The sequence below is a fragment of the Aegilops tauschii genome, chromosome 7 (assembly GCF_002575655.3).
Source record: "Aegilops tauschii subsp. strangulata cultivar AL8/78 chromosome 7, Aet v6.0, whole genome shotgun sequence".
NCBI classification, from domain to species: Eukaryota; Viridiplantae; Streptophyta; class Magnoliopsida; order Poales; family Poaceae; genus Aegilops; species Aegilops tauschii.
The window spans coordinates 62,481,096-62,494,119 of record NC_053041.3 but is presented as its reverse complement, the minus strand read 5'-3'; the positions used below and the strand labels follow the sequence as shown (position 1 = coordinate 62,494,119).

At 47.6% G+C, this 13,024-nt stretch overlaps 1 protein-coding gene and 1 pseudogene across 1 annotated transcript; one reads left to right on the top strand and one right to left on the bottom strand.

The window, feature by feature from the left end:
- The first annotated feature begins 2,450 nt into the window (after positions 1 to 2,450).
- Positions 2,451 to 10,997, top strand: LOC109773254 (fe(2+) transport protein 1-like; annotated as a pseudogene).
- Positions 10,998 to 11,952: 955 nt separating this feature from the next.
- On the bottom strand, positions 11,953 to 12,513 carry LOC109773251 (uncharacterized). The gene has a single exon (XM_020331950.1). It carries the CDS (start codon positions 12,511 to 12,513, stop codon positions 11,953 to 11,955), a length of 561 nt encoding a protein of 186 aa, XP_020187539.1.
- Positions 12,514 to 13,024: the final 511 nt, after the last annotated feature.

Sequence of the window (13,024 nt, the reverse complement as noted above, 5' to 3'; positions counted from 1 at the left end):
AGGGTAGAGTTAATAGGATTGGGCGTGGTGTGGTTTTTGCCCCGTAGACGGTTTCCACACCGTTTTCAATTTTAAAACTTTATCTATACAGCGGAGATGTATCAAACAATTTTTTTGGTTGTGCTACTTCATATATACGGCAAATTGCCGTACATTTACTACTTTTATCTGCATTGAATATCTACATTAATTTTTAATTAAAGTCTTTCATGCACAAAATCTTGTATTCTTTGTTTAATGATGCAATTCCCTTTGGTTTATAGGATGTGCTTCAAAAACCAAATTTCTAAGTGGCTTTACACTACCGGTCGCAATTTCCTTGCTACTTGTGTCCTTGGAAGCAACACATTCTTTTTAAACCTGGGGTTTCAGTTCTGTATTATGCCAATGAACGATAGGCAAATGCTGTCCTGTTTGCTTACCCCGTTACAAAATGTCAAAGGATGAGCCAACTTGGCCACCAACTTGGGAACTAGCCATTGCCTAACCTCTGAGTGTTTAACAGGTGTCTGAACTGGAATGTCTGTTCATATGACTATGACTTAATCTGAAACTGAAACATGCTCTCTGTGGAATCTGAAACTGCACATGCTCTGCACTAATATCACATACAAAAAAAATCATTGTGTACATGAGCTACTTTCGGACTTGCTGCTATACAAGCTAGTGTTGATTTCTGAATTTGAACAACGACACAAGATGAGCAGAGAGGATGAGCATGGACCTGAACTACTGCTGGTGTGATGAAATTCGTCCTCCTCCTAGGCGAGGACCATGGCTGGATCAGCTTTTACGATGGACAAGCTAGCTTAGGAACTCGACAAAAGAAATGGGGGCCAATGGATCGATGGGTCGGATGCGAGTACCTGCATCGGCCGCGACAGATCTGTACGGCACTGGTCGGCGGCGCGTAGGGCCTTGACGGCGACGGGGCATGCCGGCGACGTCTCTCCTTAGTCCTCCCCCTCGGCGACCTGCTCCACATCCCGCAGCTTAGGAGGGGAACACGGGCGGCGGGGAAATTTAGCCGCCGACCACAGCCGCCTAGGAAACCGGGGAGGGGCGGCGCCCGCGGTGCTGGCTCCTCCGAGTACGGCGGGGCGCCAAACCATACCGCCCGCAAATACTGCGCGGAGGGTACTCACGGCGACCGGGCGCCGTCGTCCTGTCGCCATAGCGCCGCCATCGGTCGCCCTTTTCCTTTCACCTTTCATTCGGTTCTGTGCGTGGGCCGTCAGACTGCGGGCGAGGAAGGGCGACGATGGCTATTGAAAAAACAAATGATCACGTTAAATTCCACTAATGCCCTTCACTTGTTTTTCGGGGGAACCAGCCCGCGTTTTCGTTAAACAGTGAACTACCGAAACTACCCCTGATCGCAAAATATACTACCAGAAATCTGGAGTAGTATTTCCATATCTGGGCCATCCATACAGAAAAATGAACGGCCAAAATTCATCTGATGCACCGTAAAATGTCTCTATATTTATACTTGTCTCATTTTTGCAAAAGAACTAATCAGCTAGCATCGTGTAGTTTCTGTGGGCGGGAGCGCAAGCTTGCTGCAAGGAGTCGTTAATTAACCGTCGTACGATTTCGGCGGGCGCACAATCAGGACGTCATGTCTAACCTGACATCAGTTATGCTCGAAGTCAAACAGGCATGGTAATAAGTATACCGAAACCCGCAGCCGGCGGTGCTGATGCTCTAGTCCCGGCTCTGATTCTTCGCCGTGCTATCCTCACTTCGCGATGCCGTGGTGAGACGGCGTGGGGGCCTCATGACCGTGTTGGCGCAGGGTGGTGGTTGGTTTGATGGCAGGCTCTAGAGTGCCTGAGGTGCGGGTTGGGATCGGGGCAAACCCCTATCGGCTTGGCCGACACCGGCGCGGTGGCGCCTGTGGGTGCCACCTGACCTTCCGGGAGGGCGTCGGGGGCTACCCTTCCTCTCGCCTTGTCGTGTACCGGGGGAAACCCTTGGCAGCAGCGTCGTCATCGTCACGATCCTTCTTGGAGGTGTTGATAGGTGCCGGCGCTTCGGAGTCTTGGAGCCTAGTGGAAGATCCCGGTGGGCACAGTGATCGCGAGGCCTCTTCGTTCTTGTTGATCCGCCGTTGTCGGCATTTGTTTCTTTTGCTCTTTCTCTATCTTTTCTTTTGGGCGTGACTGTGCTGCTTCCGCCCCAGCATCTATTTTTGTATAGTTTGGTTGGTTGCTTTGTATACAAAGCGGGGAAACCCTTTTTGGGTAAACCCGCAGCCGGCCGACACAAGTCATGCATGGTAAAACCATCCTCGGTTTCCAAGCTTCATTAGCAGCATGAATCATGCCGGCTTCCCGCCAGCACCAAACCCTACATAAACCCGCCAGCCACACATGCTCAAACCACACTGCTCTACTCAGCTACCCGATCGAGTACACAGCACCAAAAGCTAAAGGCAAGCTCGAGCAATGCCGTCGTCCCAAGCCCTAGCGCTTGTCTCGCTCGCCCTCCTCCTCTTCTGCGCCCACTGCCCTACTCAGCTACCCGACCGACGACGTCTGTGCCGACCCTGCGGCGGGCGACGCCTGCCACAACGTCCCCAAGGCGCTGCGCCTGAAGCTGATCGCCGTCCCGGCCATCCTCGTCTCCAGCGTGCTCGGCGTGTGCCTGCCGCTCTTCGCCAGGTCGGTGCCGGCGCTCCAGCCCGGCCGCAGCCTCTTCTCCGTCGTCAAGGCCTTCGCGTCGGGCGTCATCCTCGCCACCGGCTACATGCACGTGCTGCCTGACTCGTTCGACAACCTCAGCTCGCCGTGCCTCCCCAAGAAGCCGTGGGGGGACTTCCCCTTCACCGCCTTCGTCGCCATGCTCGCCGCCCTCTTCACGCTCGCGGTCGACTCGCTCATGCTCACCTTCTACAACCGGAACAATAAGGTCGGCAGCGGCCCCAGTGTTGGAATAATTGTAGAGATAGAATTGTATAGAGAGAGGACTCTTCTGTTTAAATTTGTATCTCTTCTCTATCTCTTCTTCTGCTCTTTACCGACCTTCTCTGGAAGATCGATTCCTTCTTGTAATCCACGGCATCGCCAATATAAATACAACGCGGCCCGAGCAAAGGGTTTAACGCTTCCCAATATTCTTACATGGTATCAGAGCGACTTCTTCCTAAGATCGAAAGGAGATCGCATCTAGCCAAGCTATTCTTCAACCTATCGCCATGACTACCGCCTCCACCAACGCCAGCACCATGAGTGCCCTCGCCATGTCCCTTGCATCCGCCTCCACCTTCGCCCCTTCCTCCTCGTCCACCCCATCCTTTGCCACATCCCTCGAATCACCCCCCCCCCCCAGGAGAAGCTGATGAGGAACAATTACCTCATGTGGAAGGCCATCGTGCTGCCCCAAATCAAGGGCGCACAGATGGGCCACCACCTTGATCCGGCGAGCCAGGCGCCACCGGAAACCCTCACCATCACCAAGGATGGGAAGGAGGAGCAGATCGCCAACTTCGCCTGCGTTCTCTGGTATGCACAGTAGCAGCAGGTTCAGGGCTTTCTGATGGGTTCTTTGTCTCGCGAGATTCTTGCACAGGTGGTTACTTTGCAGACACCAGCAGAGGTTTGGGCGGCGATCCAAGCCATGTTTGCTGGTCAAACCGAAGCACAAGCGATCAACACGCGGATGGAACTCACAAACCTCAAGAAGGGGAACATGTCTATGGCAGAATATTTGGCCAAGATCAAGATGCTCACGGATGAGATCGCCTGCACCGGAGCTCCCATGTCCACAGGCAAGATTGTCTCTCAAGTCCTGGCCGGCCTCGACCTCGACTACAACCCGGTTGTGTCGGCCCTCGCTGCACGGGTTGAACCTGTGTCTGTACAGGAGCTGTACACCCAACTTCTCAGCTTTGACGCGCGGCTCAATCTTCTCCATGGGATGAATATGCGCCAGTCTTCAGCCAATGCCGTCTCGCGTGGCCGCGGCACTGGCCGTGGGCGCGATCACCAGGGGAGAAACCGTGGCGGCGGTGGGCGCGGCCGCGGCAAAGGCTCAGGTGCGCGACCAGGCGGGAGCGGCTACACCAACACCAACGCTCCTGCCCGTTCTGGAGGGGGCGGCTTCAGCAACAATCACGCCTCCTGGTCCATCCTCAAGCAATCGTGTTCGGTGCCAATTATGCAAAAAACCAGGCCATGAGGTCATGGACTGTTGGCACCGTTACGATGAAGACTTTGTCCCTGATGCTTGTCATGCCGCTGCTGCAATCAGGGAGCAAGGAGGAGATGGCACGGTCTGGTACGCCGACTCGGGGGCCACTGATCATGTCACCAACGAGCTTGAAAAACTCTCCATGAGGGAGAGATACTTCGGCAACGATCAAATTCACACCGCGAGCGGTGGAGGTATGGATATTTGTCACATTGGTCAAGCATCTATTAATTCCCCTACTCTTAAACGTGATCTTGTTCTAAAAGATGTCCTTCATGTCCCACAAGCCGATAAAAACCTTGCATCTATGTCTCGTTTATCTGCCGATAATAATGTCTTTTTTGAAACTCATCCAACATATTTTCTCATCAAGGATCGGGCAACGAGGGAGCTCATTCACCACGGTAGATGCATTGGAGGCTTGTATCCCATCACATCCGGAGCACTTAGTCAAAAGCGTCGTCGTCAAGTCTACTCCGCCGTCAAGCCTTCCTTGGCAAGATGGCATCAACGATTAGGACATCCTTCTTCGGTCATCGTCAAGCAAGTAGTGAATAAAGGCAATCTTCCATTGTCATCTAGTCAAAATATTGAGTCTGATTGTGATGCTTGTTAGTGTGTAAAGAGTCACCAACTCCCTTATCCTAAGTCAAATAGTGTGTCTCGTGCTCCTTTGGAACTTATTTTTAGTGATGTATGGGGTCATGCAAGAGATTCTTTTGAAAGAAAAAAATATTATGTTAGTTTTATTGATGACTTTAGCAAGTTCACCTGGATATATTTGCTCAAGTTTAAATCTGAAGTTCTTTCCATCTTCCAAGAATTTCAGAAACTTGTTGAGCGTCAGTTTAACAGAAAGATTATTGCAGTCCAAAGTGACTGGGGAGGAGAGTATGAGAAACTCAACTCTTTCTTTCGTGATATTGGTATTAGTCATCATGTCTCTTGCCCTCATGCTCATCAGCAGAATGGCTCCGCCGAGCGTAAACATCGCCACATTGTCGAAGTAGGTCTATCCCTTCTAGATCATGCATCCATGCCCTTAAAATATTGGGATGAAGCCTTTATTGCTGCCACTTATCTTATAAACCGTCTTCCTAGCAAAGTGATTGGACATATTACCCCCTTGGAAAAATTGTTTCATCAAAAACCAGACTACAATTCTTTGAGAATCTTCGGGTGTGCTTGTTACCCTAATCTTCGTCCGTATAATCATCACAAACTTGAGTTTCGCTCTACTCAATGTGTGTTTCTTGGTTATAGTAATCTTCACAAAGGCTACAAGTGTCTTGAAATTTCCACTGGACGAATCTATATTTCTCGTGATGTTATATTTGATGAAACAATATTCCCTTTTGAAAAGCTTCATCCAAATGCTGGAGCCCTCCTTCGTGCAGAAATTGCACTTCTTCCGGAGTATATGTCTAGTCCAGATCACGGGGGTGAGTTAAATAGTACTGATCATGTGACTAATTCCAAAGAAAATATGATTTTTGATGATAAAAGTGCAGCTTCAGGGCGTGATTTCATGCAGAAGGATGCAGCCAACGTTGTCACGGGATCCCAGGTGGATTTGGGCAGCAGCAGAACGGGATCCGAGGAAAATCCTCGCGTGAGGCTGTCAGGCGCGCGATCTGAGGTGATTCCCTCCGTGTCGCATGCATCAGCCGCCGACAGCCCAGGCAGCGTGGGCCCTTTGAGCCGAGCCAGCACGGGCCGGTGCAGCTCCCCGAGCGCCACGCGCGCGACTGATGGGCTGGTGGCCGACCAGGAGACAGGCGCGGGGCCCAGCGCCAACGTCTCGCCCCGCGCGTCCGAGGAGACAATCAGCGAGGGCGACACGCGGCGCGGTTCTACTGGAGCGCTGATCGCGCGGGAGTTTTCTGCCGTCTCGGATCTGGAGCGATCTGACGCGGTGGATCCAGATCAGTCTGGTACAGCGGATCCGGCCAGATCTTCTGCGGCTGTCAATTCGGCTGAGGATTCTGTTGCACCAGGTATTCCACTTCGACACACGAGGTCTCGGTCCGGTATTGTTAAGAAGAAGGAATACACTGATGGCACTATAAGGTATGATAAAATGAAACGTGCCTTTCTCACTAGTATGGGTGAACCAACTCATTTGCATGATGCACTTGCTAGTAAGGAGTGGAAAAAGGCCATGGATGTTGAATATGAAGCACTTATGAAAAACAAAACTTGGCACCTAGTACCACCAACAAAAGGCATAAATGTCCTAGATTGCAAGTGGGTATACAAAATTAAAAGGAAATCTGATGGAAGCATAGACAGGTATAAGGCAAGGTTAGTTGCAAAAGGTTTCAAGCAGAGATTTGGTATTGACTATGATGATACTTTCAGTCCTGTTGTTAAAGCAGCTACTATCCGACTTGTGCTATCTGTTGCGGTTTCCAAAGGTTGGAGCTTAAGGCAGCTAGATGTTCAGAACGCATTTCTTCATGGTGTTCTGGAAGAAGAGGTTTTTATGCGGCAACCACCAGGTTATGAGAACAAAAGCTCACCTCATTTTGTTTGCAAGTTAGATAAGGCTTTATATGGTCTGAAACAGGCCCCAAGAGCCTGGTACTCAAGATTGAGCACTCAGTTACAACAACTTGGGTTTACACCATCTAAGGCGGATACCTCATTGTTTTTCTATCAAAAAGGACATGTCATTATCTATGTTCTAGTATATGTTGATGACATTATTGTTGCTAGTTCAAGTTCAGATGCTACCACTTGTTTGCTTAAGGATTTAAAGATGGAGTTTGCTCTTAAGGATCTAGGAGATCTTCATTATTTCCTTGGCATAGAGGTCAAACAGATAAAAGATGGTATATTTCTTTCACAGGAGAAATATGCTCATGATATACTCAGGAGAGTAGGGCTGGAAAACTACAAACCTGTAAGTACACCAATCTCAACTTCAGAGAAACTCACAATTGATAGTGGAGAAGCACTTGGACCTGAGGATGCAACAAAATACAGAAGTGTTGTCGGTGCATTACAATATTTGACTCTTACACGTCCTGATATTTCTTACTCCGTAAATAAAGTGTGTCAATATTTGCATGCACCTACTACTACTCATTGGACTGCGGTTAAAAGAATTGTGAGGTATCTAAAGTTCTCAGAAGGACTTGGACTTAGAATTGTCAAGTCTTCGTCTATGCTTGTGACTGCTTACTAAGATCCAGACTGGGCAGGATGTCCTGATGATAGAAGGTCTACAGGTGGATTTGCTGTTTTTCTGGGAACAAATCTTATATCATGGAGTGCAAGGAAACAGGCTACAGTTTCAAGATCAAGTACTGAAGCAGAGTATAAGGCTCTAGCAAATGCCACTGCCGAAGTCATGTGGATTCAAACTTTGCTTTATGAGCTCGGTATTAAGACTCCGCAAGCTGCAAGGTTATGGTGTGATAATATTGGTGCAACCTACCTTTCAGCTAATCCTGTCTTCCATGCACGGACTAAACATATTGAGGTTGATTTCCATTTTGTCAGAGAAAGAGTAGCTCGCAAACTGCTTGATATCAAGTTTATACCCACTGGTGATCAACTGGCTGATGGCTTTACAAAACCTCTCACTATGAGAAGGCTGGATGAATTCAAGTTCAATCTCAACCTTGGTGTTCTGTAGGTTTAGATTGAGGGGGAGTGTTGGAATAATTGTAGAGATAGAATTGTATAGAGAGAGGACTCTTCTGTTTAAACTTGTATCTCTTCTCTATCTCTTCTTCTGCTCTTTACCGACCTTCTCTGGAAGATCGATTCCTTCTTGTAATCCACGGCATCGCCAATATAAATACAACGCGGCCCGAGCAAAGGGTTTAACGCTTCCCAATATTCTTACACCCAGCACCGCCGCTGTCGCCAGCCACGAGAGCCCGGAGCAGGGGGGACACTGGCACTGTCACGGCCACGAACATGCACATGGCCATGCCCACGGCATGATGTCGGACAAGCCCGAAGATGCTGAGGCCGGCCGGATGCAGCTGCGCCGGAACCGCGTTGTCGTTCAGGTAATCTTGCGTTGCACTTGCACAATTCCTAATTTCATCATGCGGCTTCTAATTGATTGGGTTGCCTTCCATAGTTTCTTGTTGTCACTGGTGGATGAACTTGCACCTCTAAGGCTCTGACATGGTTTCAAAGTCAAGCAATATATCTAGTAACATCTCTCAAGCATGGCCGGGTCCGTATTGAATAGGAAAGTCTTTTGCCGTACACACTACTACCAGCCACGATTAGTTCATGTATAGACGAAAATTGCTTTTGGAGGCCTTCATTTGCAAAATTCAGAATCCATATTTTTACATTTTAAAAATTCTGAAAAAAATACAGATATACATGAAGGCATAATCTACATGTGTGTAAATTTTCAGAACAAAATACGTTGAAATAAGGGCTGCAAAAAAAATACAAATCTGAGGCTTTTCAGCACATGATACTATTCATCCTCAAAGTCCATGAATTTGTTTTTTTTTTCATTTCAAGGCATTTCATCCTGAATTTTTACACTAATATACATTTCATCTTTGTATACTTGCATACTTTTTCAGTTTTTCTTAAACAGAGAAGTTCAAATTTTGATTTTTTTTAAAATAAACCCAAATGATAAGTGCCAACGTGTGGCACAAAGTAACACCACCCTGACATTTTTTACACTAAAATTGCCATCTAAAAAAACGCCCAAAAAACTGAAACTTACCATCCAAGCAGAAATTTGTCATGCTTCATAACTAAAATTGTCATCCTCAGGTAACTAAACTTGCCATCAAAAAACACGAGGGCGGAATTGTTTCATGCCACACGTGTGGCACTTATCAAAGGCTCCATGGAGCTTGGTCACGAAAACCCCACTCGTGTATAAAAGCTTGCAATCCGCGAATAAGTACTATTGCAAATAATTACTATAGGCTAGATCTGAAAACTTTCTTCGAGAATGCTTATTCAATTAACCATGTGGTCATCTCTTTATGGCTATGTGGAATTGTGGATCAATCTATACAGAGGCTAGGGAATGATCCTCTTTTTCAACCAAAAAAAAGAGATGTGTCGGTATTTTTTTAGCTAAGACATCTCTAGCTCGGACAGTCAGTCAGATTTCCAGGAGATGATCGAATGGGATATGCAGGCTGATCGACTTCAAATGGCGGGAGGTATGACTTTGCCTTGCATTAAAATAATATCGGTTGATTAGCAATTACTACTAATCACCAACCCGTGTATCTGTTGATCATATATTGGTTTTAAAGCTTATTTGACACAACTATTCGACATAATGGAACATTAAGAAGTATGTATATCTTGATTATCAAAACAAAGAAGTACATATATATCTTTCTTATTATCTTATCCGTTGGTAACATATTTGTTTCAAAACATGTTTGTTCCAAAATGAGGACATTCTTTCAGGAGACACCACTAGGTATGAAATAATGATTCTCCGTGTCTATAAAAAATGGATTAGATGAGTGACAACGTCAACGGCACGCACTAGCGCATCACAATGACGCGGCAACAAGAGCAAACGAACACAGGCCCAATACATCGAAAGGCTTGTTGTTCATCCATTAAAATAACACTTCAAGTAAAGGGGTAGAGAGAAGAGAGAAACACACTTCACCAGGTGTACTCTGTGTTGGAGATTCCGGTGACTCAGCATGGACTTCGAAGGTATCGAAGCATGTAAATTCAAATGTGTCATGTTGTATAATTGATTTGTGCATGCATTTTGTGCATAAACGATTATGGATGAAAGTCTCCGCACCATAGTGTATTTTGCATAGTTGTTCATTTGTATCTGTAATGATTTAATATGCGCACATCAAGATAAGTTTAATTAGCTCAAGTAAGGGGCTAGGAGTAGCATGTTTGACTTCGTTTCCAAAATAGCTGAAGTTTAGCAAGCATGATCCACGCAAAGTTGACTTTTTTTTCTAGTGAGATAGTACTAATAACTTAATGAGCCTTCATATGACTAAATCAAATAAGTAAAGTGAATGTTAAGACCTGGTCCCATTTTTTCTTCATATTTATTGTGAATTGTGACTTCTTGAATCAGGATTCCTTTTTCATAATTAGGCAAGTCACTATAAGAATAACCTAATTTGCCCTTTGCCGAGTATTTCTGATACTTCGCTATTTGCAGAATAAGCTTATTCTCATTTGCCTTTCCCCGAGTATTCTGATACTCCGCAAATAAGGTTACTCCTATCCAAATTGATTGACGCGGGTTTAGTATAACTTTGAAGCCGTGTCAATTAATTTGGATTGGAGGAAGTAGTATATTAATTTGCACGTCTAGTTTCTGTTCCCACATGCTTAATGCGTACACGCAGGTTCTGGAGATGGGCATAGTGGTGCACTCGGTGGTGATCGGGCTGGGCATGGGCGCGTCGCAGAGCGTGTGCACCATCCGGCCGCTGGTGGCGGCCATCTGCTTCCACCAGCTGTTCGAGGGCATGGGCCTCGGCGGCTGCATCCTCCAGGCGGAGTACGGCGTGAAGATGAAGGCCGGGCTGGTCTTCTTCTTCTCCACCACCATGCCGTTCGGGGTCGCGCTGGGGCTGGCGCTCACCAAGGTGTACAGGGACAACAGCCCCACGGCGCTCATCGTCGTCGGCCTGCTCAACGCCGCGTCCGCGGGGCTGCTGCACTACATGGCGCTCGTGGAGCTCCTCGCCGCCGACTTCTTGGGGCCCAAGCTGCAGGGCAGCGTCAGGCTCCAGCTCGTCTGCCTCGCCGCCGTCCTCCTCGGCGCCGGCGCCATGTCCCTCATGGCCAAGTGGGCATAACGAGTAACGACTCGTCGAAGCTCGCCCTCTGCATGCAGTATAGTATGCTCTCTAGCTAAGTGTACGTGTGTGCCTGTACATATATAATATGCATTTCCCCCTAGACTAGTACGTAATTACGCTTGCGTGATCGCAGCTCACGTCTGAGACACTTGTGCTATGTGTAAAAACTAGTGATGGTTTTTCCGTTCATGCTTACAGGGCTGCGCTATGTCATAATTATATGTTTTTGGTCAATAAAAGAAAAACTTCACCTCATTTCAGAGAGGAGCTTGTGCACTTTCTTCTTTAGTTTTCCGGTTTTCCCCGGCAAAAAATCTGGCTGCAGGATTTCATTGCAAATTTAAATCATGCAGATTCTAGGGTCCGGACATATAGGAGAGGTTTTAGGGTCCAGCTTGGAGATGACCTAAGAGCCTATTTAGTACGAATTGGTGAAATGAGGAAATCCATCAAAATAATTCAACAAGCTGTAGAAAAAAAATTCTTGGAGGACCTTATGAGAATTTAGAACGTCCCGCCCTATACCACGTGTAGCCACACTCTAGTGCCCTTTTCTACTTAGTTGGACAGATCACTTCATCTCCAACAGCCGCCAACGCGCGGGGCGCTAAAAGGTTCTCTGCAGCACGCTCATCACCTGAAAAAGCGCGGCGGGCAGCGCTGGCTATAGCAGCCGCGCTAAAATTTAGCGCACACGCATAGCTCCAGCAGGCGCGCTAAAATGCAGCGCGCTATCGCACGAACATTGCATACATATTTTTTAATAAAAATGATACATAAAAATTCATATAAAAAACGATACATATATATTTTACATAGTTCATAGCATAGATAGATAACGATCCATAGATAGATAAAACTACGATGCAACTACATTGAAAACTACAGTGCAACTACATACTACGGTGCAACTAGATGAACTACGATGATAAAACTACGATGCAACTACAACCTACTCTGAGTCGTCCTCGTCCTCCTCATCCGAGCTGGTGTTGTCCGAGGTATCGATCCACATGTCATCCCAACGAGGGTCATTATCCCCAAAGATCGACACCCCACCTGCTTCAACGATATCGCACTGTGATATCGTCAGGGCCTTCCGCCAACGCCTGTCCCACCGCTCCGCGCGGCGCTTTGCCGTCCTTTCCGCCCAGAAGGCGCGCTCCGCCGCGACGTCCTCCGGGTGGCACCGGCGCCACTCTGCCATGGCTCGCTCGTCCTCCTCGGCGATGAGGAGGCGGCGCTGCCGCCGACGGTGCTCCGCACGGTCCTGGTCCGTGATAAGACGAGGCGGAGGGACGACAGACTGCGCCTGCTCGCGCGTGAAGACGTCGCGGAAGTTCATCTGCGCCGGCGGCCTCTCTAGGCGCCACGCCGCCGCGTCGTACGCGCGGGCGGCCTCGTGCACGGTCCCGAACGTGCCGAGGCCGAGCCGGACGTCGCCGGACCGGATCTCGGCGTAGTAGGTGCCGCCGGGGCGCTCGCGAATGCCGCGGTAGCTAGTGTTAAACATTGTAACCTTCGGTGTTGTATAAACCGTAGGATAGATTAGGTTGTTAGGCTGTTGTGATTGAGTCCTTGGAGATCAATCCACGCCATGTAAATCTCTTTGTAACAACCTGGCTTCGGCCCCTATATTAACACGCAATGCGTCCCTGCTAGTCATATGTTTAACCTATTCTTCTCACATGGTATACATGAAGGAAATATGCCCTAGAGGCAATAATAAAGTTGTTATTTATATTTCCTTATATCATGATAAATGTTTATTATTCATGCTAGAATTGTATTAACCGGAAACTTAGTACAAGTGTGAATACATAGACAAACAGAGTGTCACTAGTATGCCTCTACTTGACTAGCTCGTTGAATCAAAGATGGTTAAGTTTCCTAGCCATAGACATGAGTTGTCATTTGATTAACGGGATCACATCATTAGAGAATGATGTGATTGACTTGACCCATTCCTTTAGCTTAGCATTTGATCGTTTAGTATGTTGCTATTGCTTTCTTGATGACTTATA